This window comes from Myotis myotis, unplaced genomic scaffold, assembly GCF_014108235.1.
Source record: "Myotis myotis isolate mMyoMyo1 unplaced genomic scaffold, mMyoMyo1.p scaffold_m19_p_9, whole genome shotgun sequence".
Taxonomy (NCBI): Eukaryota; Metazoa; Chordata; class Mammalia; order Chiroptera; family Vespertilionidae; genus Myotis; species Myotis myotis.
In genome coordinates, this window is record NW_023416401.1 from 74,788,778 (window position 1) to 74,812,682 (window position 23,905).

The 23,905-nt window shown below is 41.3% G+C and overlaps 1 protein-coding gene across 10 annotated transcripts in view; it reads right to left on the reverse strand.

Moving 5' to 3' along the window:
• Positions 1-23,905, reverse strand: part of KIF16B (kinesin family member 16B) — a 278,501-nt gene that overhangs the window by 106,097 nt on the left and 148,499 nt on the right. For 9 of the 10 annotated variants that reach the window (XM_036321857.1, XM_036321856.1, XM_036321854.1 and 6 more), the window contains 2 exons: positions 14,617-14,699; positions 12,892-12,980 (listed from right to left, as the gene is read on the reverse strand). In XM_036321857.1, coding sequence (XP_036177750.1) covers positions 12,892-12,980; positions 14,617-14,699 — 172 coding nt within the window. The remainder of the gene's footprint in view (positions 1-12,891; positions 12,981-14,616; positions 14,700-23,905) is intronic. The other variant, XM_036321855.1, reaches the window with a different exon arrangement.

Below are 23,905 nucleotides of genomic sequence, written 5' to 3' on the forward strand. Positions count from 1 at the left end.
TTTATATTAGTTCACACAAACACTCCATCCATGCTTTTGTTCCGGCCCTCCGGTCCAGTTTAAGAACCCATTGTGGCCCTCTAGTCAAAAAGTTTGCCCACCCCTGCCCTAAAGGGACACACCGGGAAGCTGATGAATGCTCTATTGAGATGCTCTCCTGGGACTTCCCCTAAAATCTCTACCCTTAAAAACCCTTAGGAGGATGCCCTGGCCGGTGGTCCAGTGGTTAGAGCATTGGCCTGCTCACCAAACGGTTGCAGGTTGGATTCCTGGTCAGGGGCATGTACCTGGTTGCAAGTTCCATTATTGGCCCCAGTGCAGGAGGCAACCAACCAATGTGTCTCTCTCACATCGACGTTTCTCTCTCTCTCTTTCCCTGCCCCCTTCCACTCTCTCTAAAAATCAATGGAAATCCTCAGGTAAGGATGGAGGACCCAGGAACATACCATGCTTTCCCCTCCCTTCCCCCTCTTCTTCTCCACAAGGCACATTTTCCTGTCTCTCTCATTCTCCTAAGCTCCAAGTGCCTTTCTTGTGCCTCTGTAATTTGTTTCCTGAGCCCATTTCTTCTACTGCTCACTTCTTCTACCTCCATGACTTTCTAAATAAACCTTCTATTATAGTTTGAACCTTTGCTTTGAACTGTTTCTTAGCCAGAACTCAGTACTGAGGTTGCTGAATGTAGGTCTGGTCTGACCCCACCAGTCTAATACCTGATGCCATTCTCACTGCCAATAGTCAGGGCCTAACAATTCTCTCTCTCTCTCTCTCTCTCTCTCTCTCTCTCTCTCTCTCTCAAAATACACAGACCTAGAGTCAACAAATAGTTGGACCAACAGACAAAATTACCAACTATTTAAAGTGCTACCAAGGAAAAATAGAGGACATACTGAATGAATGGCCAGGGCTATGAAATTTGGATGGGGTTGGTAAGACCTCTATGAGGAAGTAAGACTTAAACTGAGGATTCCGCCATGTGAAGTGTGGGCAAACACATGCTGAGTGTAACAGGAGGAGGAAACCCATGTACAAAGACCTGGGAACAAGAATGGACAGGCACATCCGAAACCCTTCATTGAATCTGCAACAAGCTGCAATCAAATGAGTTAAGTACATAGAGCTGGTGACATGTAATCAAGTTAACATAATGTTACTGTAAAAGAAAGCTACTAACTATAACTACCTTGGTCCATAACTACCTTTCATCATTGTACTAGGAAAAGCCTAATTTCCTAATTGATCTTTACAATTCAGCTTGAGACTGAGCAATTATAAAATGAGTGAGGCACAGTGCAGACCTAAAGGGACTAAATAAAGACAAATTATTCTTTGAGTTCTACAGCTCAGGTTTCTGACTACTTTAAAAACAGAAAACACTGGGAGCGGATCATTGAAAGTGGCTCCCAGTGAAATAATATTCAAGGACAAACGGAATGAGCAAAGTCAGTAATTAACACTAGTCTCTGTTAATGGAAGGAAAGAACCCACTTCTTCCAGTTGCTTTCATCACAAGTCCCCCATGACTGTGTTTGTTAACAAGCTCCTTAAGGCACTTCACAGCAACTATAAAGTTCGGAAAAGGTCCATAAAAAAAGGCAAGACAACTGAGACAAAAAGCTGGAGAAGAAATCGGCCTTACAGCAAAGCAAAGTTTTGAAAATGGTTAAGGCCCAATAAAATAAACCAGCAGAGATAAACACAGTAAATATCCATCAACTAAAACACAGGCTAATTACCAAATCACCAGCAACATAAATACTGCCAATTATATGTATAAAACTTTCACGCTCAAGGTCAGCAAGAAAAAAACAATAAGAAGAAAACAATGTTTAAAGTAGCAAAAATGAAAGAAAAGCAGAGAGAAAGCAGACCTAGCAGGGGACTGCATTTACAGGCAATGTGACCATTCCTCCAGGACATGCATGCAAAATTTCACCAAGAGCATCTCCAGCTATGGCCAGGCTCTGATTCTAAAACCGCCTCCACATTGGTATGAATCAAGGCGGGAAACTGCAATCACTTAGTTCACATTTATTTTATGTCTATTAAGTTCCAGGTATGAAGCTGGGCACAGAGTGAACAACAAATTAGATTCTGTGCCAGTTTCCTAGAAGCTTAAAGTCATCTATAGGGAAGCTAAGACTCAGTACAGCAAAGGAGGTAACCCTGCTTGTTGTCATCTTACTTTCTCCCTAATGTGACTTATTTATCCTTTCAGTTGAAGAGAGGGAGGGAGACAGGGAGGGGGGAAAGAATGGGAAGGGAGAGCATAAGGAAGAAATAGGGAAGAGGTGGGAGGTAGGAAGGAAAATGAAAGATGTTTTTTGTGGGGGATTTTTTGTCATTGTTGTTGTTTTTTCATATAATTGACAGCTGGTGATTGGGAACCTAGTTCCTTCCAGCTTTATATTCCAAAATTCCATCCCTACTCTTAGTCTGAAAGGATCAGGAAGGCTGGAACTAACTGCATGCAGCATCCCTATGGCATGTAGCTCAGCACAGGACAAGCTGATGAATCCTTGGTGCTCATCAGAATGCCCAGGACACACTTAGAGGATCCAGCTGCTGTTAGCAGGATGCCCTAGTCCAGTGGTCGGCAAACCGCGGCTCATGAGCCACATCCGGCTCTTTGGTCCCTTGAGTGTGGCTCTTCCACAAAATACTGACTTCTGCGCATGGGCCACAAAGTTTCAATCGCACTGTATGTGCATGCCCGCACATGGTATTTTGTGGAAGAGCCACACTCAAGGGGCCAAAGAGATGCGCCTAGTCTCTAGTTCAGCGGTTCTCAACCTGTGGGTCGCGACCCCTTTGGCGGTCGAACTACCCTTTCACAGGGGTCACCTAAGACCATCCTGCATATCAGATATTTACATTAAAAGTCATAACAGTAGCAACATTACAGTTATGAAGTAGCAACGAAAATAATTTTATGGTTGGGTCACAACATGAGGAACTGTATTTAAAGGGCCAGAAGGTTGAGAACCACTGCTCTAGTTCCTGTGAATACAGCTCAGAGCTGCTTCCAGAAGGGAGTACTTCTATTGACACAGTTGACACTTCAAGAGGATTCCTTTCCAGTTTGCAAGCAGATGGAAAGTCTCAAACAGTGTCAGTGAGAAATGGTAGTGATATGAACAACCACTCTATAGAACAATTTGTAAAAATGTATCAAGACAGCCTTAAAACCATATACACTCTCTGACCTAGTACTTCCATTTCTACTTTTTTTTCTCCCCTGAGGAAGTAATCATGGATAAACACAAAGATATAGCTACAAATATGTTCATCCCACACAATGCCTAACAATAGAAGATAAGTTAAATAGGTATGGAATATCCATACAATGGACTATCACTTGGATATTAAAATGATGTGGCAAAATACATATGAAAGGAAAAGATCTCCAAATGTGGAAAACTTTTACAAGTCTAATTTGAACCCATCTTTGTAAAAGAATGTGTGTGTGTGTGTATATATATATATATATATATATATGAATATGTGTATATATGAATGTGTGTATACAATACACACTTTGAATAATTATGAGAGCAGTGTTAATTAAAATGCATTTCATTTTCAAAATGTAATAGAATCAGCTGTTAAAGTGTGTATACATTTTTTCAGATACCCTGTATATGTATATATGTATATGTATGTATGTATATACATGTGTGTGTGTGTGTGTGTATATATATATATATACACACACGTTTATATATATAAATGTTTGTATATACGCTATATATATGCACATGCATACAGAGAAAGACTGAGAAAGATGACTAGATAGTGGAATAGACAGTGGTATGGATTAGAATATAGAACATGTTTAACTCCACAGTAATTTCTTTATGTGATTTCTAAATTTGTCATAATAAACACATTAAATTAAAAAGTTAAGTTAAAAATACTGATCAGTCATCTGTCTTCATCCCCTGATCGCTGATGACATCAGATATCTTCCGTTAGGCCTTCTACAACTACTGAGGTCTGTCGGCCAAGCAAACCCTACCTTAGACTGTTATACTCCAAGAATCTGCTGAGACAGCTTACCAAATACAGGTCTAATTTTTTACTTTTGACATTTTTTGGTCCAATTGGATTTGCAACCTGGGTGTTTCCCCTCTTCAAAGTTTAATTATTCATATATATTCATTTAAATGAGTTCGCCATTGGTTCGTCTTTAAAGGAAAATAGTGCACAAGTGAAAATCCCTTCCTTTATTTCAAGACTAAGATGAACTTGGATTGTAAGTAAATTTGCTTAGAGCACTTTCATGAAGCTGTGAAAGTTTCCACATCCTGACAAATCAGCTGCCTGTTCGCAGTGTCAGAGCAAGACAGACGAGGCGCAAGCAGTGGCTTGGTTTCTTCTGAGACCCTGTGCCGGTTGAGGAGGAATGTTTCCCCAGCAGCAAGATTACTTTCTGGCAAAGGCCATTGCTGGGCTTTTCTCCAAAGTGAAGCTAACTCTCAAAGGAAGCCAGCAGGCTGCTCTGCCTCATCCAAAAATTTTCTGGCACCAAGTACCACACATGTGTGCATACAAATCCCAATTTCCAGGGAGCCTGAGATGTGGGCCAGCAGTAAGTTCCAAAACTATGTTAGAAACGAGGCACCCAAATTTATGTGCCCAGCGGGCTGATAAAAGGTTCTTGGGTAGCAGGAACTTCACTTTTAGAAACTCCATCTCTTACTATAATTCAGGGCATGGTGTTTTTTTGTTGTCATTTTAGCTACTGCTCTTTGGAGACTGAGTAGGTTGCCTACTAAACAAAGACGAAACACCGGTTGCTTTGAAGATGAGTTGGATCTTACTGGATACATTATTTTGTATAGAAGACATAATTATTATCTTTTAATTGATTTCAGAGAAGGGAGAGGGAGAGAGAGATAGAAATATCAATAATGAGAATCATTGATTGGCTGCCTCCTGCATGCCCCCCACTGGGGACTGAGCCCGCAACTCGGGCATGTGCCCTTGACTGGAATCGAACCTGGGACCCTTCAGTCTGAAGGCTGATGCTCTATCCACTGAGCTAAACCAGCTAGGGCCAGAAGATATAATTCTTTAAGAAAGCTTTGCTCTAAGAGGAACCAAGTACACTAAGCAGTAAACTTTTAGTCTGTTTCAAAAACATACTTGATATGATAACAGAGAAACAAAAAGATAAACTTCAATTCCTCAATATTTAAGAAAGCCACAAAACATGTAAAGTACATCCGTGTGAGTGAGAAACAAAAAGATAGGGACCAGCCGTGCACAGTACCTATCTAAAGTACAAGGCACCTGCAGACCTGGAGCGGACACACCCTGTGTTCTGACAGTACATCTGCTGGCCACGACCCACCGCTCACTGCGCCCCTGTGTGCAGGCTTCTGCAGACTCGAAGGGGAGGAAGGAATGGTTCCTGCCCACAAGAAGGCTACTGGGAAAGCACCATAAGCACCAGTTAAATGGAATGGAAAAGGCGATAGTAAAAGTATGCACAAAATGCTTTCCAAAGAATAAAAAGAAAGCTCAAACTGGAGATGCACAGACACTTCCTGAGGAGACAATTCTTTTACTCAGCTAAGCTTTTAATAGATGATTTTAGACAAAGGCTTGACCTGGAGCGAGGTGTGAAAGATCTGTTTTGTCCACTTAAAACAAAGCATAAAGTTCAAGGTAGAAAGTGGCAGAACACAGTGTTGGAGACCAAAGTCATGGATGAATGTGTTGGAGTTTGGAAGTCATCCCATAGGTACTGAGGGGCCAGGCAACATGCTGAGAAGAGAAGGGGTCAACATGAAGGGCTGATAGGGAGGTGTGGTGAGATCCGCCTGCCAGCTCAAGGCTGGGACAGGATTCCTGGGGCAGGTCCATGAGCCTTTCCTATGTCATCTCATGGAGGAAGTCAGGAATCACTGTCAGGGCCATGACAGTCACCCCGATGGCTCTGGGACATTTGCTACTCTTGTAAGTGTTGACTACATTGGGCAATTATGGCGGAGTATTCCATTATGTATGTATGTGTGTCTACACACACACACACACACACACAAATAGCCAAGATATGTAAACAACCTAACTGCCCTTCAACAGATGAGTAGATACAGATGTGATATGATAAAGATGTGATATATTAGGCTGTTTCCATATCTTGGCTATTATAAGTAATGCTGCAATGAACACAGGAATGCATATTTTCTTTCTGAATTAGTGTTTTTTTGTGTGTGTGTGCGTTTTTTGTTTTTTCAGATAAATACACAGAAATAGAATTACTAGTGTTGGTTAGGATGTGGAAAAATGGAACCTGTGTTCACTGTTGGTGGGAATGTCAAATGATATAGCTGTTAGGGGAAACAGTATGGCAGTTCCTCAAAAAATTAAGAATAGAATTACTAAGTAATCCAACAATTATACTTCTGTGTATATACCCCAACATTTGAAACCAGGGACTCAAACAATATTTGTACACCCGTGTTCATAGCAGCATTATTCATAACCCTAGTGTCCATTGACAGGTGAATGGATACATACAATAGAATATTACACAGCCTTAAAAAAGGAAAAGAAGTTTGATATGTGCTACGACATGAATGAACTTTGAAGGCATTATGCTAAGTGAAATAAATCAGTAAAAAAAATACTGTATTATTCCACCTATATGGAGTACCTAAAGTAGTCAAATTCCTGAGACAGAAAGTAGAATGGTGATGGCCAGGGGTCAAGTGAAGGAAGGAATGGGGACTTTTTTTTTACAGGTACAGAGTTTCAGTTTTACAAGGTGAAAAGAGCTTTGGAGATTAGTTGCACGACAATATGAGCGCACTTAACACTTCTAGACTATATACTTAAAAATGGCTAAAATTGTACATTTTTATACCACAATTTTTAAGTGTAAAGAAGTTAGTTACAAAGTGCTTATGAGTCCATAGAAAAAAATTATCTGTTGTACTTGGACCCATACATTTAAATCATAATCATAAGTTCTGAACATGTTCACCAAAATTTACAAAAAAGTGACACGTATATGCACTACGAAGGTGCCTACAAAACCTGACCTGAAACCTCTTACTTCTAATTCACTTTTCCCAAACCCCTAAGTGTACCTCCCCCCCAAAAAACTCTGCCTGTTTATTGAAGGCAAACTACACTACCCATGCTTGGCTTTCAGCGTGTTCTCAAGCCAGGCCTTAATCTGCAGCATCCTCTTATTCCTTCAGCGGGACTCTCTCCTTCCGGACTCATCTGGTTTGTTCACAAGAGTCCTCTCCCAGGCTATCCACTCTCCAGCCTGCCTCTCCTCCTTGTAAACATCTCAGGGACTAGAATCCAGTCCATCTGTGAATCTTGGAGAGAATTTTTAAGCAGACCTGAGGCCAGTAACTAGGGGTTCCTCAGGAGTTGGTGCCAAGAACCAAGCTTTTGGATAATATTCTTCCCTGCTTTGTCCTTCAACATAAGGCATTATTATAGACTTCTAACATCTTCGTGTCCTCACTGGCAGAGAAGAAAGCACTAGACCAGAGGTTTCCAAGAGGAAGGTTCCTTGTAATACCTCCAGTCCCCTCCAGGCCACCCTTCCCCTGACATGGACTCTGGGCTATTCACTATGGGCTATTTGTATTCACTCTGGGCTGTGTGTATTCACTCTGGGCTATGTGTATTCACTATTTATGCTATGGCCCTGAGAGTGAGCCCAACAGCATGAGAGCTAGGGAAGATGTTGGGACAGGAAAAAATGCTTGCGTTCCATAAGGTTTGAGGACAGGTGGGTTCCTGTGAATAAGTCTTATGACAGATTCCATGATGCTCACTGGAGGTGATCTCCATGTCTAGAAAGACTCTTTCTGGAAGTCTCTGGATTTCTGTTACCCAAGACATTACAAGGCAGGGCTACAGGAAGAGAATATCTTCCTGTGAACTTCAACTCCCACCATTTCCTTCCCACCGGACCTCCTGGGGGAAGGACCGCTTACACCGCCCTTTGCCCTGCGTCACAGATGGCCTTGCCTTCACTCTAAATTGGTTCACGGGCAGGAGTCCGTTTTCCTGGGCAGAGTGTTCACTGCATTCTCCACTTACAGATTCTCCACACACAGCAAATATGTGCTGAACTGTTAAAGCACCTCAGTCCGAGTTTTCCATCGTGAGAAACTAACATGTTCTTGTGTCTAAGCAACTTAACATCCGGGTTTAAATACCAAGTGTTTAGCCAGGGCCCATATTCCTCTCAATGTTCTTCCAGTGTATCTCCTGGTGCTTAGTTTAGGCTGAGGATATTTACACTAGTAACATCAGAAAAGGAATAGACCGCATGGCTATAGACTGAATTCTGCTTCATTCTGCCAGGTCTCTGGAGCAGTCAGCTTCACAAGGTGTCTGCTTCCTATACCTCAGAGTAAGACATTTTTCTCCAGTTATGTTTCCGTTCTCAGGCGATCATTCTCTACAGCAGGTGGCAGCTGAGGGCAGCATGAAGCCAGGGAGATGAAGTATGAAATAATTTTAATCTGAATTTTTACAAATGAGTATTGCAGGGGGAGCAGAGACAAAATATGCCTGTGAACTGACACCAGGTGAACGGGAGGCATGGTAGTATTACCAAATGACTCCAGACCCATCTCCTCAGCCAACTGTGATGCGGTCTAAAACACATAGCTGCTCACTTCAATTCTGAATGCCTTGGCCTAATTCCTCATTTTATCATGAGGCCCTCTTCTTATCTTTTAAGGATCTTGAACACGACTTTGAGATTATTCAAAAGTTACAGTGTAATTTGGGAATTGACCCCATGCCACAAAAATGCATTCCTTTACACATTATGCCATTTTCTGTTATTTAAAACATCAACACCTAGAGAAATAAGTAAAAAACCTTTCCATAAAGATCCATATATCTCATTAAAACTGTACTCTTAATCTGTTTGCTAAACATTTACTAAGCAGGTTTTGTGAATGACAGTTTAGAACCTAGACATTAGTAAAACAAGTCTTTGACCTTGAAAAACTTCCGACCTAAAAGGAAAGACACTCACATAAGCCAAACTCTTACCCAAATGCAGGCCCAACCTAGAACCCTCGCTCTCTCCCACATCTCAGAAACAGACACACCATCTTCCCCGTTGTTTAACCCCAAACCGGGGACTCACCCTTGATTCCATTATACTCCATGTCTATGGCTACCACCCACATCCAAACCACTGTTATCTTTCACTTGGACTGAGGAAATCACTTTCTAAAAGGTTTCTTGCTTCTATACGTTCTACAGATTACACATGCATCCTCTTTGTGGTATGCAAGTCTTCAAATTACTCTCCTTTTCAGGGCCCGCGAATGGCTCCCCAGGGCTGTTGGAAAGGAGACAACTCCTTCCAGCGGCCTTCCAGGCCCTACAGCAGCTGTACAGATGCACCCTCAACCACCCTTCTCTGTACTTACTGTCTTCCCTCTCCTCCGACCCTCTTTCAGTTTCTCATTTTGAAGCCACTGTGCTTGCTTTGTACTCGGCCTGAAATATTCTCCTCGCCTCTCTTTCGGTTGAGCATCACCTTCTCTCCACTCAAGTCTTGGATTAAATATCCTCCCCACCTGAAACCTTTCCTAATCACAGCATCAAATACTGCCTAAGACATTTTACGTTAATTACACGTTCACTTTCTGCATCTATTTATAAACTACCTGCCCTTGCCTGTTTCCTCCGGCTAGCTGTAAACTGACATTCTTGGTGTTGTTGGAAACCAGGCCACTGTGCCAGAACCTGCCTGCCTCACAGGAGGCACTCAGAAGGGACTTGTGGATAGATGAGTGTCCATTGAAAGGAACAAAATAAAAATGACAGAAATGGAGCAAAGTACTGTGGGGAAAGGATGCATTTTTCATTGGGGAGAAAAGCTAGAAGGAACTTTCAGAGGAGAGATGGTCTACACTAAGCCTTATAGGACAAGTGGGTGCATCTTAAAACATATTCCAGGTTCTGAATCGAGCAAAGGAAGAGCCCAAAGGCATGGCTAGCGGGTGAGGCTGAGCAATGACTAAGGTACCAGACACATGGAGGGATGTGCTGAGAAGAGCACAATCTGTGGACAGCATTCGTGACACGGTAAAGGGCTGCACTTTTATTTTGTACTAGAGGCCCATGCATGAAATTCGTACAAGGGGCTGGTCCCTTGCAGCCGCAGCGGCTTGCCTCAGCCCTTGCAGCCCTGGCTTCATCCGGAAGGTCGTCCAAAAGGACATCTGGTCTAATTAGCATATTACTAGTATGTTTTTATTATTATAGATACCATGGAAAGTCACTAAAAAGCTCTGATATAAAAATTAGTACACTCTGACCTGCATTTTATAAACACAGAAAAAAACTATTTTAACTTAAAAACAAGCAAACACAATAACAAACAAGCAAAAAATAAAAATAAAAACAAGCAAACAACAAAAAACTGGCATCACTTTTCAGAGGGCTACACATTCACCTGTGTTTGGAGGGAAAAAGAAGGACTGAGATCCCCTCTTTAAATGCAAGAGAAAGAGGGGCACACGGTCGGTGAGCCTGTGTCTCAGAGGATAGGTCAACTGCAGATCAATTTTTGGTTTTCAAAGGCACTGAACAGCGATATAACATTTCCAAATGGTTTCAGAGTAGAAGGTACCGCCATCGAGGAAAAAGAAGCTGACACCTGTATTCTAAGGTTGGAACTGGGTCCAAGACTGGGAGATGATCCCAAGCAAGCACTCTTCATATCCGAGGACAATTGAATTAAAAATATTGTTGCCCTAACCGGTTTAGTTCAGTGGATAGAGCGTCGGCCTGTGGACTCAAGGGTCCCAGGTTCGATTCCGGTCAAGGGCATGCACCTTGGTTGTGGGCACATCCCCAGTGGGGAGTGTGCAGGAGGCAGCTGATTGATGTTTCTCTCTCATCGATATTTCTAACTCTCTATCCCTCTCCCTTCCTCCCATCACATAGATGAATCACACCATGTAAACTGAAATGAACTCTGAAGACCTGCATATTATATTAAAGTTAAACAAAGTGACCATATAAATGATTCAACTCGGCCACAATAAAAGGCAGTTGGTAAAACTACTATAAAGCAGCATGCTTCAACCTTTTGCATCTCATGAACACATAAAAAAATTACTAAAATTCTGCAATACACCAAAAATATGCTGATCTGACAAAAAAAATAGGTATAATATCAATGCATTCACACTAGATGGCTATGTGTTGGCTGCTGTCATTTTTTTTTTTTCTTTGATAATCTAAGGGAAAAGAGATCAGTGCCCCTGACTAAATAGTCAGGTATTACATGTTTTAAAATTCTTGTGGCACACCGGCTGAAAATCACTCCTGTAAGGAATTAAAGACCTACCACAAACATGCCTTCCAAAGTAACCCACTGCTCTGAGAGGGTTTATTAACATGGCTTATTTCAAGACATATTTATTTAATAAGCACAGCTCTCTTCAACTGACACAACAGAGTCAACTGCTTGCTTTTACTTCCAGAAGTTCTGGAAGGAGGGAGAGGCCCAGGAGCCTGCAGCAGCCCTGGTGTTGCACTAACGGGCTTGCTTTTTTTTTATTTTAACTCAAGCAAAGTGTCAGAGCATGGCTTTAGCTTGCCTATAAAATAAGAAATCCAGAAATGTGACCAAAGGTCCCTCCCAGGTTTAAACCCTTCTGACAATATGTATATATTGCATAACACATGAACACAGACAATACTGCAGTGAAGGCCTATGGAGGGGCAGACAGGGAGGCAGAAAGAGTCAATGGGGAGGAAAAAAGGGAACATGTATAATACTTTCAACAATAAAGATAAATTTTTAAAAAAATTCCTGTAGGCATGTCTGCTTTCCATGGACCAGTATACTGACCTGAGCTGGAGGAGGGAATGCCACTATAGTTCTAGTGCTTGTAAGAAGTGCTGAGCCAGGAGCCATGGACAATGGAACAGGCCCGCCCCAGGTCTGAAGTAGCCCATGGTCAGAGCATGGGTTGGAAATCAGAGAGACTTGGACTCACACCAGAGCACTAACTATGAAACTGGGTGAGCAAGCCTTTATAAAGTCTATGTGAAACGGGGACAGCGTAGTGAGAAGTAAAAGATGGAAGGGAGGTGCTTAGCTCAGTGCTTGTGGTACAGTAACTACTAAATAAATGACAGTCCTAGAAGGTGTTGTCAATATTATCTCATTTGCTATTAGATTTAACTTCATTGCTTTACACGGTATTTTCCTTATAGAACAATAAACGTATGGAACCTCACAAAACTGGAAAGGACCGCCAAAGTCCTTTCTTCTAGTTCTCTGTTTTAAACTGTTCTCATTATTACCACCATTTCACTGATGAAACCACGAAACACCTGAGTAGTTAAGGTCGGCCAAGGTCACCCAGCTATGAAGTCCATTTAAAACACAATGTTTGTGTCCTCAGAGGCCCCCAGTGCTCAGAAGATGTGACGATAATTTCCTGGCTTATGCTGTGCCCTCAGAATTAAAACTGTCTCTGTTACTACAATCAATTTGTAACATGAGATGAAAGTGCTTTAGCCAAAGATAGATCGTGTACTGAGTAATCAAAGTGCCAACTCTAAAATATTAGACAGTTAGGAAAATGATAATGAAGCTCGTAACAACCCTTAGTAATGCTTATTATGCTATTTAGCGAAAAATAAAATCAGAATATGTAATCTCATTTATTTTGTGATTATAAGTAAGCAAAATTACATACATATATAGCAAGGGCTGGAAGGGAACCTGGAAAATGACTGCAGCTGATTGGATAAGGAGGTGAGATTGCAGAGGTGTTATTTTTATCTAGAGACTTTAATGGAGTTGACACAATAGACACCACCACGGTGATAATCACAGGGAAGGAGACTCGGCAGTTCACTCACCCTGGGTTGTATAACATGACTGCGGAGAGGTTCTCACAGGACTTCGAGAGGTCGGTCATGGACAAGCTGAAGGAGGACAGAAGGCCACTCTAAGAGCAGACACAGGGCAGAGCGGTTACCTTAGCAGACAGAGGCCAGGGCTCTGGACTCAGTGCTGTTAACTTAGGAGAAGCAATGAAGTGCAGACATTCCCCATTAGCCTTCACACCAGCTGGTCGGTCTGAGGATGGCAACTCAGGGGCAGTCTCAACCCTAAACCCTCACTAAAGAGAGCAGGGCCCTAGCATGCATGACCTGGGGAAATTAACCAGGAACTCTGCACCCCGATGGTCTCCCCAACCACACTGCACTCAAGTCCAGGGAATGGTCAGGGCATCTGCCACCCTCCTTCCGGCGGGAGCCCTGTCCTGTTATCAGCAGCGCTCATGTACACTTGCGGGGTGACACAGATGGAGGACGGAGAGGGAAGGAAGGCCAAAACATAAGAGCTTGACCTCTTTTGCTTCCAGGGAAAGCTATTGGCAAACATATTTCTTGCAACCGTGTATCAGAAAAGACCCTCCAGGGAGACCCTGGACTGGAACAGATAAGAGGCTTCAGGGGCTGGGACAAGCAGCGTGGAGAAGGTTGATGTTTGCAGCTTTCTTATTTCCCATCCACAGATAGCACTGGCAAGCTCCGGCAGCCCTTACAAGAGCAAGCCGAGATGAGGGACTATGTAACTCAGCGCTGAGGGGCAAACAGTTGCGGTTGGCAGGCCAGGGTTACAGCCCTCACTCCTCACTCACTGGCTAAGGAACTAGTTTGTCTGTTCCTCATCTCCATCATCTGTGAGATGGGAGAGTAACAGCTGCTGCACAGATAAAGCAGTAGAATATATGTGGAAGTTCCGTACAGTGCCTGGCTCATAGAAATATCATCACCCTCAGTCTACCGACAGCATGATGACCCTACACAGACCCCGCTCCCCCTCATTTCTTCCCATGTCGCTGGTCCCCACCCGGCACTTAAGTACCCTCTGGATATTCTTATCCAACCAAGATGAAGTCTCCCCCAGTTGTCCTAAACTCACTCGCTGCTTCACATCTCAAGAAAAATCAAAACAAAAAAACAAAAACAAAAAAACAGAGTAAGCACGCTTTGGGATGATAGTGATTCTGATACTGGGTTAATCCTAACCTAGATGCTCAAAAGTGGACGTCACTCTCCACTTAACGTACAATGATACCAAGCTCCGCTGTGAAGGGAAGGGTCTAGGACAGTGATGGCGAACCTTTTGAGCTCAGCGTATCAGCATTTTGAAAAACCCTAACTTAACTCTGGTGCCGTGTCACATATAGAAATTTTTTGATATTTGCAACCATAGTAAAACAAACTTATATTTTTGATATTTATGTTATATATTTAAATGCCATTTAACAAAGAAACAATCAACCAAAAATATGAGTTCGCGTGTCAGAGGTGACCATTTAAACTGTTTAGGTGTCATAGGTTCGCCATCACTGGTCTAGGAGCTATTCTCCTGCTTGGAACTTCACTTGCTTACCCTCCCATGTCATCAGCCAGTAATCTGCTGGGAAACAGACTCCCCAGAATCACCCCAGGCTACATAACTTTTGTGGCTCTGTACACAGGAAAATTAAACTCTAGGCACCAGAGTGGAGATGCCCCAGGCGTAGCCCCACCCGGACCAGAGCTGGCTCCTGGGGATTTCATGCAGCTCACCTTCCTCTTCTCCCTGAGCTTGGCAGCCTCCTTCGGATGGTTAAAGCGAAACATATTGGTTCTTCCCAAGAGTATCACGGCACCTGAGAGCACACAAAAACAGTAATGAGCTTACAGTAAGCAAGCTGGACAGTTGGTAACATCATAACATGGAATTTTATCACTGAAATGCAATTTCCAGTGGACTATAACACAATAATAGTAAGGGGAAGAGTTAGTCTCGGAAAACCTGCTTTCATAAGTCATTTTTAAATGTGTAAAATGTGATACTTTTTACAGCCAAGTATCACAATGCTCAGGTTACCCAAGGAAGAAGTAATGGATCCAAGCATTCACATACGCTATGACATTTAAAACTTACACATTTGATTGCTGAGAAGAAGAAAAAAGAAATCAATTCTTCAAAGAGATAATACAAATGGTCACAAATTTAGGAAATATTTATGAATGCCAATAAAAGTAGAAATCTCAAAGGAAAGTGCTTTCAGAAGAACACATGGTAAAACTGAGAAAGTACTAAAGGTAACTACCACTAAATTGTCCCTTAGAATTTGAGAGAAAAGAAATTCTGTACATATAACGTCTACTTCCATTGCTTCCTGTTAAAACTGAGATGGTCAAATGAGACACACACACAAAGAAAACCCTTTTGATTGACTAAGGTCCTATTTATTCAGAAAATGACTGCAAAAGGGGCAAAATAACTCAATGTCAATGCCCCAGGCTAACAAAATTATTGGGGCTGGGCAGCAAATTTCAGCTTGCTTACGCAAATAAGCAAGCACACACTTTGGAAGGCCAGAGCCAGGGAAGGCTGGGAGCTACTGGTCACTGGAGGCGTCTAAGGGAAGTGATGTTCCAGAAGAGCTTCACTGCCTTATCCAGTCCCATCAACACCTGCGAGTCTACCACGCCTCAGAATGGACCCCATGTTCAATCTTTGCTCTGAAAAAGAATGCGACTTCTTTGTGAAGATAAGACACACTCGATGTCAACCATGAAGGACATCATGAGATGAGGTGTGCAGCAGCCAAGTGACGAGTGCAGGCTGCAGTAGGTGGGGACAGGCTTTTGCACCAAGGAACTAATAATCTGGGTCTCACAGGACAGCTAGAGAACAAAAGAGGGGTTCCCACTGTAACCACAGGGGAAGGGCTGAGCCTGCTATGTCTGGAGATGTCCACCTAAAATACGGGTCATCTAAAGCAGCAGGGGGACCAACATTGGCGAGATGACACAGACTGTGAGCATCCGGAGAGCCAGGATGGAGAATCTGCACCCACGTTCCAAAATGGGTGGCCAGAACAAAATTCAGCTCACAGATATGATTTGTGTCTTCTGTGGAATCTTTAAAAAACACATTAGTTGCCAACAGTGAAAAACCTGCAATTGACACGTAAGTCTGAGTTTCTTTCTGGATTCCCTTCAAAAATTGGAAGATAGGGTATCAGTAGGTGTGTGATGCCATGTGGCAAAAACCCCGGCTGCTGGTGGCTGCTTCCTTTGGACAGAGCATGTTACCTCTGGTTGACTAGTCGCCAACCGCTCACTGGATCTCGAAGGTAACACCATAACCCCAGACAGCTAGCTATTCTGGAGTTCACACCAGTACATCTGCCTGCTATTCAACATATTACCTCAGATTCTCAAAGTTTCCAATTCAATGTGGTGAAAACCTAACAGGTTTAGGTCATAATCAAGGGACAAGTGGAGGGTTCGTTCTGGTGGTGGTAAGGATTTAGTGCAGCCGTGGGCAAACTATGGCCCACGGGCCGGATCTGGCCCGTTTGAAATGAATAAAACTAAAAAAAAAAAGACCGTACCCTTTTATGTAATGATGTTTACTTTGAATTTATATTAGTTCACACAAACACTCCATCCATGCTTTTGTTCCGGCCCTCCGGTCCAGTTTAAGAACCCATTGTGACTCTCGAGTCAAAAAGTTTGCCCACCCCTGATTTAGTGGAAAGAGAGTCCATGTGAGAAGGAAAGCACGCCTTTAGGAGACTGAGAAGGGCAGCTGTGGGCATTATCCACTCTACAGTCTGCGTATCCCCTCATATAAAATCGCTTCATATATTTCCCAATTATGGAGAGGCACCATCACAATGTGGGTTGAAAATTACTACAGTACATTAATGGAAAAAAATAGAATAGTATTGCAGAAACAGATTTCATATCATATTAAGTCATTAAAAAATAATCTTGCAACCCTTGTGTTTGCATGAAATACACGTAAAAATCTTTTTAAAAAGTTATAAAAGAAAACAAAATTACCCATGACCTTTCCTTGTTTCCATCTAAATAATGTGTGTGAACTACCTGGCACATAAAAGAGGCTCTGCTAAGGCTGGTTTACCTCTGTTTCCTCCATTGCATCCTTTACTCAACAACTTACTGACTTTAAAAATGTGCTTCATTTTTACATAATGCTGCTGTTCATTCATTCACTCAACACACCTTAATGAACATTTTCCATACGCTAATCACTGTGATCAGCACTGGGGACACAAAGGTGAACAAGTCAGACATATGCCTTGCCCTTAGGGAGCTTACAAACAAGTAGGAGAGAGAAGTAAATAATCAAATAATTCCTCAAATAAATGCAAAGCTGCACCTGAAAGAGAGCTCCCCTGCTCAGTGTTCAATGAGCACATAAGGTGGGGGGAGCGGGGTGACAGCAGGTGAGGTCAAGAAAGGATGCCCTGCCAGCACTGGTTTGGCTCAGTGGATAGAGCGTCAGCCTGCGGACTGAAGGGTCCCAGGTTCAATTCCGGTCAAGGGCATGTGCCTTGGTTGTGGGCACATCCCCAGTGGGACATGTGCAGGAGGCAGCTGATCGATGTTTTTAACTCTCTATCTCTCTCCCTTCCTCTCTGTAAAAAATCAATAAAATATATTTTTTAAAAAAAGAAAGAAAGGATGCCCTTAGGGAGGCAGTGCTTAAGACAAGCTCTGAAGATTGGGGTGGGGGGGGGGGGGGGCGGTTTGCAGATCAGGGAGTAGCATATATAAAGGTTCATTAGCAGGTAAAAATGATGATGATGATGATGAGTGATTGGAAGACAGTTGTATGTCTACAGCAGAGGGAACAAGAAAGGGCATTGCACAAGATGGGGCTTGAGAGGGAGCAGACGACAGAGAATCTTTCAGGATACAGTAAAGAATCTTGTATTTCAGGTAGGTGCAACAGGAAGACACTGAAGGGCGCTGGGCAGCAGCATTACATGATTAGATGTGAGTTTCAGAAAGATCATTCTTTCCACTGTTTGCAAAATGAATCAAAGAGGGCACAAGTAGATACAGATAAACAAGGTAAGGAGACTACTGCAATGGTCCAGGTCAAAGACAATGGTGGCTCAGGACTGGAGAGGTGGGGTAGACAAGAAAGGAAATAAGATATTTAGGAAATAAGAACAAGACTCAATGATGGGCTACATACAGGCACAGGGAGGTAAGAAAGTGGCTCCTGAGGTTTGGCCTGCAAGAAGTAGTTGGGTGTTGAGTTGTTCACACAGATTGAGAACACTAGAAAAGGACTAAGATTGGCTTAGATGAGGAGTCATGAGTTTAGTTTTGACATAATGAATCTGAGATGCCTTTGGCAGGCAGAAATTTGGATCTGAAGCTCCAGAAGAACAGCCTAGAATACCTACTAATCTATCTATCCACCAACCTACGCACCTACTCACTCAATCTATCTATTTACCAACCTACCTACTTACTTATTGCCTACTTATATAGGTATACATAACACACACATATGTATACATAATACATAATATCTGTTTATAGATACACACATATAGGTATCATATATGTGTACGTGTGTGTGCATGTGTGTGTGTGTGTGTGCGTGTACTCTCTATATATTTAAGAGTCATCTCTAAGAAATGAAGCCACAGGTGTGAGGAAGTCACCTGAGAGAATAGAGGTGGAACAGACTGGGCCCCTTGGAGAACACTGGCTTTCAATGGCCAACTAGAGGAGCAGGAACCTAGAAAGGAAACAGAGAAGGGGCCAGCAGAGAGGGAGAAGGAAAATCTCAGAAACCAAGGGAAGGAGAGATCAATGATGCAGACGCTGCAGAGAGATCCGAAAAACGCCATTGGCTGTGGTGGCAGGGAGGTCACGAGGGACGGGTGAGAGCATTTTGACAGTGGTCAGAAGCCAAACTGAAGGGGTGGAGGAGTAAGAACGAAGCATCTGAGCCCAGACAGACAACTCACTCAGAAAGTCTGTGTATAAAGAGAGAGACAGAGTTGGCAGTAGCTAGATGGGGGTCATGGGTCCCATGGGATAGTTTGTTGGGTTTCAGTTAAAAGGAGACTCATGAGTATACATTAAAAAGCAATATGAGAGCTGAGGAAAAGTAAATAAATGGATGAAAGAGAATGGCTGCGGGTGTAGATTTCTGGATGATACACAGAGCATGTGCGTTACCCTGCTCTTTTGGTGTATCCAGAATTCAGTATCCTCATTTAGTCATCAAACTAAATAAGGTTCCTTCCAGATCTTAAATTCTCTTTAACTATCAACAAACTACAGCAGATGGACTTTGTGTGAAGCGCTTAATTTGTAACTGTTAGAGTATGTTTAAACCTTCCTGAATATATGACGACATCTTTGAGATTAGTTCAGGGCCTGTTAAATACCTGAAGATAGTCAAATTCCAGAGGGTCTTAAAAAGGGAAATGGCATTGTAAGAGGGTAGACAAAGATAGTTGTTAAGAACAACAAAATAAGCTTCACTTAAATATCTGTTAATAAAACCACTGAAGGTGATTTCACATGAGATTTTCTATTTTAATACTTCAGGTACACTGAAAAATATTAAACATGTAAACATTCCTAGTGACTTTTAAGGAGTATAGTGATAATAATTATCAATATCACTATTGATTTCTCTTACACATTTCATGTCAAGTTTTCTGATTCTGCTATAACACAAATAAATCAACTTTTTTTCCTATTAAATATCATATGAAGATTTCTGAGGTGATGAAGTATGAATATTTCATTCTGGGTTATAATTAACACAAACATGATTAGCTTTGTTCAGCTACTCTGATATCTGAGTGTGCATCAGAATCACTTGTAAAAAAAAAAAAAAAATAGATTGCTGGGCCCCATCCCTATATTTTCTGACTCAGCAGGTCTAAGATGGGCATTTCAAAAAGCTTCCAGCTAAGGTTGATGTTGTTGAGTGGGGACACACTTTAAGAACCACTGACTTTGGAAATAGTCCTTAAGAACAGTTTAGGCTTTGACATTGAACAGTATCTGCTGAATCATCCATGTGCAAAGCAGACTGTCGGGTCACAAATTTGAGGAAGAAATCTAAAGTACTTACGAGCAAGCGCAGGTGAGTCCAGTGGGGATTAGCACTGATATCTGCTGGCCTTTTTGTAGTGTGTAACAGGCCTCTTCTGTTCCCTCGATGTCCTGGCTAAACTCCTAGAAGAACTATTTCTCTTTGTAGTTCCACTAAAATTCCTTTTTAATTTGCTTCCGACCAACTCACACCAGAACTTTAGCAAATGAAAATTTTATCAAAGGCTCATCAGCTCCACTCCCCAGACAATCCCTGATCCCTCTTTCTGAGTGCCTGAGTAGAGGCAAATGTATTTTGGCACTCAGGCGTAACACATTCAAATGCACCTAAGTGTAAACTCCCCAGATGTAGTTTCTGCAGCACTTCTAAAAGAAGAGATGAGCATTCTATGGTTCTGAGAAACCAGCAAGAAGATCAAAGGAGTCCACTGATATGAACAGAAAATTAATTACATTTAACAACTATCGGCGCTAAAGTAACTTATAGTGAAAAGAAAAATCAAAACAAGAGCTAATACTTCATGGCAATTGTAGGGCAAATGCTGAATTACTTTCTTAATTATAACTGGATTGATTTTTATAACATTTCATATTAAGTATATGAGTAAAAAAGAAAAAAAGAAAAATATAAGGTCTGAGACTACCAAAGACAAACTCAAGGCCTATGTACTACACACCATGGTCAACTGTACACTTTCTTCTCCAGCAACTGTCTCCTCTTTCTATGGAATTAGACAATGAAATCATACTGTGGAACTATCTACCGAATCATGGGAGTGAGGAAAACTAAGTGTCAGAGAACATGTCGATTAAAGAACATGGTTAGATGCAGTGCTACATACCCCACACACAATTTTTGGAAGAACTCAAAAAAGGGGAGAAAAGCTTCATACACAAGGCTTTAGGCAACATATGTTATATTGGTGGCCACACTGAATTCTCACAGCATTAGCAAATGCTTTTCATTATAGTGCCCTTACCAGATAAAAACATTCCTGTAATTTAAAACAGGGGAGTACTATTTACGCAACCCGAAAGAAGGAGGGCTGTTAACTGATACAGGTAAAAATTTCCCCCCCGATGATGACAATCTGCTCAGTATAGCTAAATCTTCTATTAGTTGACATTCACAAGCATCTTAAGTGATTTAGATAAATAAGTGGTAGTTACATGTGCTTTGTGATAGGACAGCCTAACTAACACATTTAAAATTAATAGTAATTTATTAATGAGAAGAGACATTTAAATACCAAATATCAGCAATAAACTGGAAGCTGGTAGTAAAGAGATAGGAAGTTGCTGGCAGTACAGGGTGAATCAGGAATCCAGTCAAATGTGGAATTAATGAGGTTAGATCATGTGACCTAGGTGAACATCCATCTGCATTCTCTATTCTTGATACTGTTACTTAAACCACTTCATGGGTAAAAGTCAAGGTAGTTTTGGAGTAAAAAAAAGTGCTTTGTTTAATTCTGTTTCCCAATTATTATTATGTTTTAATGAAGTATATATACTTTTTTTTTGCTTTAGTCTTTTCTTCCTTTAAACCTTATAGTTGAAAATTGTTTTGTAGACCTGTTTAATAAAAAACTTCCCTTCTTCTCCAGCGGTTAACACTATACTGAAGCGTCAATGGAAGGCCACTGTCACCAATTCAATACCAACAGAAGTCCCCGGTCTGGGGTGCAGTGGTGGGGAAAGACCTTATTCAGTTAAAGCAGCTCAAGTGTGACATGACCTGGCTGTGGAACAGAACATCTGTGAGATAGCTCAATCGTGAAAAGTATGGCTGTAGAACAGCTCCAGCAAGGCGATCCAGATAAGTGTCACTGTTCTGCTCCAGTGAGAGCTCAGTGCCATAGTTGCAGCTCAGCTCAGGCGCTGCAGCTCCAACCAGGGATAAGCAGTATTCAATGGAGAAGCAGTATTCAATGAAGAAGCAGTATTCAATTTCTCTTCATTGAGGCACAGGTGAAGCTGGCTTCTAGGTAGAGAAAAGTTCCCATCCCCAATCCCTGACTGAGCCATTTTCAAGCAAGAGGATTCAAATCTTCACTGATTGACTGGTTCAAATAGCTGACTGATCCAAATGGAGCCATTGATTGGTTGAAGATGCAAATAAGTATATAGCAGTGCAGCCCTAAAGTCTTTAGCCCATTGGTTGATTTATGAGCCCCAATTCAGACAGCAGCAGCACAATGCAGGAGGCTTGGCAACTCAGTGCAGCTTTTCCCTGAAGCACAGAGAGCATGAGCACAACTACTGTACTCTGTTTACAAATTTTTGCCCAGTTAGTCACAGGGGTCCTTAACAGGCACTTAACATTCTCAAGGTTAATTGAAGTACACATGTATTAGTCCCATTCATTCATATAGATATAGATATAGATATATTTATATTTATATTTATATTTATATTTATATTTATATTTATATTTATATTTATATTTATATTTATATTTATATTTATATTTATATTTATATTTATATTTATATTTAGGTTGCCTAGCATCCATCCTCATCCCAACCAGGGATCAAACCCCTAACCTTTTTTGGTATACAGGACAATGCTCCAATTAACCAAGCCACCTGCTGGGGCACATTCACATTTTTGAATTTTTACTACATATTGGGTGTGGCAAAAATAGGTTTATAGGTTTTCATATAGAAAATAATAAAATACTTAATAAATAATAATACCAGAATAAACTCTGTGTTTCACATACAAATGTAAACCTACTTTTGCCTTACTCTGTAATTTGTACCACAAAGAATGTATCATATAGTTTGTGTTTTAAAAACATGTTCCAGTTCTTATTTTAATAAGGCTTACAAATCAAGAAAGGGTAGCTCTAACCAGTGTGGCTCAGTTGGTTGAGCTTCAACCCATGCACCAAAAGGTTACTGGTTTGATTCCCGGTCAGGGCACATACCCAGGTTGTGGGTTAGATTCCTGCACAATATTTCTCTCTCACATCAATGTTGTTCTCTCTCTACCTCTCCTTTCCTATCTCTCTAAAGCCAATAAAAACATATTTTAAAAAACAACTTAACCAAAGGATTTGTATGCATGCGTATAAGCCTAACCAATGGACACAGACACCAGGGGGGAGAGGGCATGAGTAGCGGCGTGGGGGGGAGGGGGGGAGGTACTGAGGGGATAAGGACACATATGTAATACTTTAATCAATAAAAAAAAAAAAGTAAAAAAAACCTTAAAAAAATTAAGAAAGGTTAAGTTGAGAATTCTAACCTTTAATTTCTGAAGGACTGTATTTATTTTTCTCTTGATGGAATCTTCCAATTTGAGTCTTAAAAGTATGTGTATTAAAGAAGTCTTATTGTTACATGCTTCTCTCATGTAATGCCTTGAAACATAAAGTCATCTTGCATTTCACTGTCCTAACACTTTGGAACAGCATTTTTATGTCAATTTTATTAACAGTGATACTGAGATAGCTATTCAGTAGCAGAGCAGAATGCCAGAGAAACTCAAGCCCATCAGACCTGATAATCATGGCACCATGGTTAAAACAAGAGTACCCCCACAGGGAGAGGAAATTCTGATAATTAGCCTTGAATGCCAATTACAGTTTCTTAGAACAAGTCATTTCTTCAATATGTAGATCAAAAATTTAATTCCAGTCATCACTAACTTTAATAGTCATATTTTTAAAATGAACTTTCAATTTAGGTAAAAGTTTAAGACAAAAAACACTTAATAAAAATATTACATATTCATTACCATGCCTCAATCCACAAGAGAATTCAAGACATAATCATAGCTACATAGCAGATGGCAATGAAATTAAAAGCAATTTCTTTGAACTAAATAAATAAGCAATCATGTTTTGCTTTGTTTTGTTTTTTCAGGGAGGAGGTAGAAAGACAACTCCAATATTAAATATTAAGTTCTAGGCAGTTCCCATACTAAACAATATGTGCTCTACACATTT